Source organism: Amblyraja radiata, chromosome 37 (assembly GCF_010909765.2).
Source record: "Amblyraja radiata isolate CabotCenter1 chromosome 37, sAmbRad1.1.pri, whole genome shotgun sequence".
Taxonomy (NCBI): Eukaryota; Metazoa; Chordata; class Chondrichthyes; order Rajiformes; family Rajidae; genus Amblyraja; species Amblyraja radiata.
The window spans coordinates 9,452,578-9,460,001 of record NC_045992.1 but is presented as its reverse complement, the minus strand read 5'-3'; the positions used below and the strand labels follow the sequence as shown (position 1 = coordinate 9,460,001).

The 7,424-nt window shown below is 45.1% G+C and overlaps 1 protein-coding gene across 1 annotated transcript; it reads right to left on the bottom strand.

The window, feature by feature from the left end:
- Positions 1-1,770: 1,770 nt before the first annotated feature.
- fam241b (family with sequence similarity 241 member B) lies at positions 1,771-6,266 on the bottom strand. The gene is made up of 2 exons (XM_033012535.1): positions 5,939-6,266; positions 1,771-2,871 (listed from the first exon to the last, which is right to left on the bottom strand). The coding sequence occupies exons 1-2, from the start codon at positions 6,035-6,037 to the stop codon at positions 2,626-2,628; spliced, it is 345 nt and encodes a 114-aa protein (XP_032868426.1). The 5' UTR covers positions 6,038-6,266; the 3' UTR covers positions 1,771-2,625.
- Positions 6,267-7,424: the final 1,158 nt, after the last annotated feature.

Below are 7,424 nucleotides of genomic sequence, written 5' to 3'. Positions count from 1 at the left end.
AGAGAGTCCGGCCTTGTTGGAGATGCTGGTTTTCAAGGTGCACCATCTGCTGGCACATGGCAGTGAAATATCCCATGGCATCTGTCCTGCATAGGAGCAGGGGAATATTCTCCAATGTTGCACTCCTATTACACAACTGAACTGATGCTGAGATAACTCAGCAGGACAGGCAGCATCTCTGGAGAGAAGGAATGGGTGACATTGTGGGTGGAGATGGTCTCTCCTTCTCTCCAAAGATGCTGCCTGTCCCATTGAGTTACTCCAGCATCTGAGGTTCATTTAAGACTGAGGTGAGAAAAAACTTTTTTACCCAGAGAGTTGTGAATTTGTGGAATTCCCTGCCACAGAGGGCAATGGAGGCCAAGTCACTGGATGGATTTAAGAGTTAGATAGAGCTCTAGGGGCTAGTGGAATCAAGTGATATGGGGAGAAGGCAGGCACGGGTTATTGATTGGGGCCGATCAGCTATGATCACAATGAATGGCGGTGCTGGCTCGAAGGGCCGAATGGCCTCCTCCTGCACCTATTTTCTATGTCTATGTTTCTAAATGCCTTGGTGTATGAAGGCAAGCATACCAGATACCTTTACCTCGACCCTAGCCACTTGTGTCAATACTTTCTGGAGCTATGAACCTGCACCCTGAGATCTTTCTGTACAACAACACTCCTAAGGTTCCTGCCATTTACATGGCATAGGAGAATGATATTAAAGAAGCCAATTTAATATGAAAGTGCACATTTGGTGAATCACTGCTGCTAGCTCCCACAAATAACCAGCTAATGATTGAGCAGCAATGAATTTTGTTCCATCAGTCTGAATTTGATTCTAACCCAGGATTAGATATCGATGCTCCAATATAATTTACGCCATACAAGCATCATTCTAACTCTAACAATTTTCTTTGGTTGGAACCTGACCTTCCAGCTATGAGTCCTGTCTGGAATATTGGTTCTAGAGAATGAATGGGGAATAATGAAATTGTACCAGGTTTTGGAGAGATATATGGCACAGATATTTGCCCCACCGAGTCTGTGCCAACCAGCGATCCCCATACACTAGCACTATCTCACACATTCGGGATAATTTACAATTTTACCAAAAACAATTAACATACAAACCAGTATGTCTTTGGAGTGTGGAAAGAAACTGGAGCACCAGTAGAAAATCCAGTCATGGGGAGAACATAGCATCCGTAGTCAGATTGAACCAGGGTCTCTGGCATTGTGAAGCACCAACTCTACAACTGCGCCAACATGCCACCGTAACCATGAGTGCGCAATCTTACTGAGGATGTTTCTGCACCAACCAAAGACTACCATGCTGTACACATAGAGAGACACAACCCAGTCAGATTCACATGTAAGATGGACAGTGAAGAGAAGATCATATTGAATGGTGGTGCAGGCTCGAAGGGCCGAATGGCCTACTCCTGCACCTAATTTCTGTTTCTATGTTTCTATGTAAGAAGATGTGACTGAATTGTTGAACCTCTCTAACTTGGGTGACTGTTAGCTTGAAATTAATGCCCGACAACATTACCCATGTCCAGGAGTATTTTTTACAGTATGGCCATTGCAAATATGGAAATCTCTCGCTAGCACACTATACTTGCCTGGAGTTAACTGGAGCAAGGCTGATGCTCTTGAAGATAATTGGCACAATGTCAATGGCAGAGTGTTTAAACTGAACGTCTGCCATCATTTAAATTGAATGGCAGCACAGGTTCCAGCAATGGTTCCTCCAGCTTGAATGAAACAATAACCAGTGAATACGTACATTAGATTTATTGGTAATAATTTTATTTCACACTTGTTTTAGAGCACAGAGAAATTGGCAATCGCGTCCCAATTCTTCCACCTTCAAAACACAAAATCCATTAAATCACAAAATCCACTCATTCAATGATCACATTGAGACTTGCCATTGTTTTGGTCCAGGTTTATTTAGTTAAATGTCATGTCTCCTGCTTTAATAGAACAGGCCACCAGATACTAATCCAGTAACGTAACCATGATGCACTGGTTAACACTCCCTCATGATGTAACAGTTATCTTAAGGTCCCATTGTACCATTAACACAGTCATGAACAAAAGGAAGCTTTCGCCAAGATCTTAGCACCAAGCTGGCATGAATATTTGTCATTTGAGGTGATGACTCCTTCAGTAGAGATGGTTTGATGACGTGGAGAGGTGTTGCATTCCTCTGCTCAGTCTTAGCTGAGGTGCACTGCTAACCACAATGACGTGAAACACCACACACGCCTGGCGGATCTCCCTCCAGTTGAGCCAGTTGGATTTTTAAGACAATCTGCTAACTTTTTGTTCAATCTTTTGTGTCACAGCTTCTTTTATTTTAAGTTTTGGTTGGCTGATTTGAATGAACTGGAAGATCAGCACTTGATGAATTTTAAAAGCAAAGATGCCCCTGAATGCACACAAACTGAGCAGTGATCCCATCATCCGACAATGAACCAAATATTGCAGGAATCAAGCTGCTGATGGCTAAACAAACTATTTTCCTTTGTGGAGTTTAAATTGTAGGTGTATTTTCTTAAACGGTTTTATAAGGGGAAGGAGAAAAGAGTCATTGTAGAGTCAGATATAAGTGCACCGCAATTCTTTCAGTTACCGTTGACTAAACCGAGAGAAGAGGTATAGCCCACCGATAAGAACAAGGCCGCGCATTCCAAAAAACATTAGCATCAACACCACAAGGACGGACATGATGGGTTCGATGACTTGATTTCCCAGATTCCACCGGGGAAATCCCATGTTGATCAAACGTTGATTTGCATCTGCAAACAGCGATTGCCCTTGGTTGACAGGCCCCATGTGAGGCTGGTTGGCGTTGTCCGCATTACGGGTGAAACCCTGACAAAACAGAATGGAACAAGAGAAAAATCAGCATTCTGCCACGTTTCAAACTGATTCCAGGAATTCACTCCCCATCCCTAATGAACCCAAGGGAGCTATCTGGACCAGTTCAAATGGCAGTGAGGAAACAATCACAGTAGCACGGGCTGAATCTGGAGCAAGAGAGACCTCAATCTATTCCGCATTTTCAATCCAGAATTCATAGAGCTCATGGATGAACTTCTGCACCCTTTTACTCAATTTCCTTCTCTCAATGCCTGTGCTAAATCAGAATCTGTCTATCTCTAGGTGTCATTGTGGGGATCTATGCCAGGGAAATAACACCCGCTTTAAGATAATAGAAGCAGTAACAGTGCATGGATCTCCACATGATATCCGAGTTCCTGTTGGCAATGCCGCCACAGATCCCAGTACATCTGCAAGTTCCCAGTAACTCAACTTTAACAGGAACACTTCAAACCAGTGCTCAATCGCATTTGTTGCAGAAGATGGGGCAAAGGGTCTGTTTCAGTGCTATATGATTTTACCACACCAAGATGGCTGCAATTTTATATCATCTTCTGAGTATGTTACCTAATAATCCTGATGGCCTGCCTCCAAGTTGCAGTCAATGTCCCTTGGACTTAGACTCCAGCAATTGGATTCGCTTTCCTCAGCCCACAATGAACTACAACCAAAACCAATGCATTCTTCCTGTATTAGTCTTACAGTTATATATGGAACCAAAAACAAGACAGCAGTTCCTAGCTATTAGATCCATTTGCATCACTATTCAATACAAATGTTGTGATGAACTTGCACCCAATATAAGTCAGGTATGTGCACTGAGAAACGGTAGTGTTCCTATCAGGAATGATCTTAATGTGGATGTAATTTCTGCAGATTAGTTACATCAGACATTGATCATTTGTCAAATGAAATATTATCAATAGATCGCAACATGTGAGCTTTGTTATTAATTTATAATTCAACAAGGAATTCAGGATATTTGTAGTCCATGATCTAAAGTGCTCTAGCTGACACATACGTTTTAGAATTCATTAAAAATGCACAGCAGCAGTTTGCAGTGTGAACGGAGGAAGTGAAAAGAGGTGAGAGATTTAAAGAATCCGCAATTTCTTAATGCAGCTTCTCCCACTCAATGTTCTCTTGGGGAACATTAGATTGTGGTGGATGGCACTTGAACACGAGTCCAGCTCCAAGGGTAGTTTCTTAGAATAAGGAATAGGTCATCTATACTGAGATGAGGAGAGATTACCACTCGAGGGTGGGGAATCGTTGGAATGTTTAACCTCGGGAATTCTTCGACATTGGATTCATTCAAAATTTATGAGATATCTGGATTGAGAGGATGAAGAGATACGGGGATAGTGCAGAAAAATGGAGTGGAGACAGAAGACCAGCCATGATCACGATGAAGAGCTTGAAGAAGGATATGGGCCAAAGGCAGGTCGGTGGGACTAGTGTAGATGGGACATGTTGGTTGGTGTGGGCAAGTTGGGCCAAAGGTGTAGAAAGGAACTGCAGATGCTGGTTTAAACTGAAGATAGTCCCAAAATGCTAGTGTAACTCAGGATAGGCAGCATCTCCGGAGAGAAGGAATGGTGACGTTTTTGGTCGAGACCGAAAGGCCTGTTTTCACAATGTAAGACTCTATGACTCTAAAATAGGCAAGCTCCTACGATTGAGTGGCTCCTGCTCTCTATTCTTACATTCTCATGCATGGCTTGGTAATTAATGGTTTAAAGCTGTAGGATAGAATCCTGAACTAATTTTTATTTACACGGATTTGTGATTTCAATACATGGCCTGAAGGGATGATAGTGCGATACAGTCACAACACACAAGGTACACAAAAACATGAAATTAAAAGTGAAAACAAAAAGAAAAAAACAAGAGACTGTTATTTCCCGGGATGGCGGGACTGTCATATGCTGAGAGAATGGAGCAGTTGGGCATGGACACTCTGGAGTTTAGAAGGATGGGAGGGAATCTCATTGAAACATACAAGATTGTTAAGGGCTTGGACACGCTAGAGGCCGGAAACATGTTCCCGATGTTGGGGGAAGACCAGAACCAGGGGCCACAGTTTAAGAATAAGGAGTAAGCCATTTAGAACGGAGACGAGGAGACACTTTTTCTCACAGAGAGTGGTGAGTCTGTGAAATTCTCTGCCTCAGAGGGCGGTGGAGGCAGGTTCTCTTGATGCTTTCAAGAGAGAGCTAGATAGGGCTCTTAAAATAGCGGAGTCAGGGGATATGGGGAGAAGGCAGGAACGGGGGACTGATTGTGGATGATCATCCATGATCATATTGAATGGCGGTGCTGGCTCGAAGGGCCGAATGGCCTACTCCTGCACCTATTGTCTATTGACTGTTGGCTGTTGGCTGGCTGCCGTGTGCACAGAGCCTTCACCGAACAAACATACACAACCCTGGTCAGAGGATTCTAAACTAGAGTCCCCCCTCCCTCAGGTTCACCTTTGTTCTCCCACCGTCCCCATTGTCTTGAAACAATTCAAATAAAACTTGCAACAAAAAACAGGTTAAATATTTGACAAGGAACCATTTGTTGTTCTTCATCAATGTGTGATCTCCTCTGTCAGGAACTTTGTTGGTTACTCCAAGGGAGCATGGACTTGCTGGCCATACCACACACACAAGATAGGGTGCATCACAGATAGATGCAAAGAGCAAGCTTTTGAAGGAATATCTTGTGTTGGAAGGTATTCCTGGTCTCTTCTAACTAGAATGTCAGCTGTCACGGAGACCTGTGCCCCTGAAGTTGGGGACGAGGGAAGGCAGGAAGATTAATTGTTGTCAACCTCAATTGATGTCAGGATCCCATGGATTTGTGGGGTTCTTGTTTGAAAGGGTTAGGACACCAAATGTAACAATTTAAACAAGAATGTAACTTGTTCATTCGGTCGAGGCAGGAAGTGGGCAGGGGTGGAAGTGCAACGTTGCATTTTGTGAGCGCCATTCGATGCTAGTAAACAAGTTGTGAGGGCCTGTTCGCACTAGGACGTGTGACCGAGAAAAACCCCCCAGTGTTATGCACCGACCTGCCGGCCCCTGTTGAGCTCCTCTCGGCGCGGAGGCACCTTCCTGACCCGGGGGTCGTCATCCTGCACAATGTCTCCGTTGGCCAGGATACGAACCATCCTCCCGCACCGAGGCCTGGGGAGGGGGAGAGGGAGAGAAGGGGAGAGTTGTTAAGGGAGCCGCCCGCAAGCGCTGCAGCGGACGCGTCTGAAACAAACAAGCTCCTGAGCCGAGTCCTCTCCGCTGGCAGCGAGCGAGCGGCTTTGGCCGTGCCCAGCAAAGATACTATAATCTTTGGTGCCCAGCCACAGAGCAGAGCTGAGAGGAAATGCGAGTCATCGCAGGGTGTTACAGGGAATAAACTCCGAGCGAGCTGCTGTGTTCCCTTCCGCAAACTCTCCGCTAAACCCAGTGTGTGGGTCAGCGCTTAGCAGACAGAGCTGAGCCATCCCCTTACTGCACGGACTCCCCCGCCCGCAACCTGGTCTCTTTTAACTAAAAATGCATACACAAGGGTTGCTAAATGAAACACGGAGGTTCATTTTATTCCGTTCCAAACCTCACCCGGTTCACAGGGACAGGAAGGGAGGTTTGAAGCTGCGAGAGGGAGTGTTTGCTCCTCTAGTATATTTGGTGGTTTTCCCCAGAAATCCGCTCAATGCGCCCGCCTCAAATAGAGAGCCAGGAAAATGATTTTCAACTGCATTCCTGGTGCAGAGGCCCTGGTGCGTTTCGCCCACCCCTATACACCATCCTTTAAGCAATGTTTTTACCAAGTCAATGTTTTTAGTTCAGAGATACAGTATGGAAACAGGCCCTTCGGTCCACTGAGCCTGTGCTCACCAACAATTACCTGGACACTGGTGTTATATTACACACTGGGGACAATTTACAGAAGGCAATTAATGGAGCACTCAGAGAAAACTCATGCGGTCACAGGGAGAACGTACAAACTCCGTACAGACAGCACTCGGTCAGGATCGAACCTGGGTCTTGCGTTGTAAAGGGTCTGTCTCACTTGGGCGACCTAATCTGCGAGTTTACCCTCGACTCATACTTGCAGCGTGGTCAACACAAGGTCGTCGGAGGTCTTCGTAACTCTCCTTCATGCTCGAGAGTGGTCTCCGCGTACTCCAGGCCACAATATGTTAAAAAATGCCTGCGAGTAAAAAAAGGTCGCCATGGAAATAATCAATACTTTTTTTACTCGTAGGTTTAGTCATAGTAGGCCGGCATGTTAGTCGTAGGTAATCGACAGTAGTCGAAGGTAGTCGTAGATAGTCTTCATCATAGTCTTCACTCACCACTATTCGGTGTCTAATTTTCCCGAAGTTAGTCGTCGCTAGTCATAGCTAAGCGAAGCTGGTCTTCAACATGTCATTATTTCAAACTCTTCTAAACTCGCCAATTAGGTCGCCCAAGTGGGACAGCCCCTTAAGGCAGCAACTCTACCACTGTGCCGCCCCCAGTTTGGAAAGGTCAGTATGGGATTGGCAATTTCAGGCA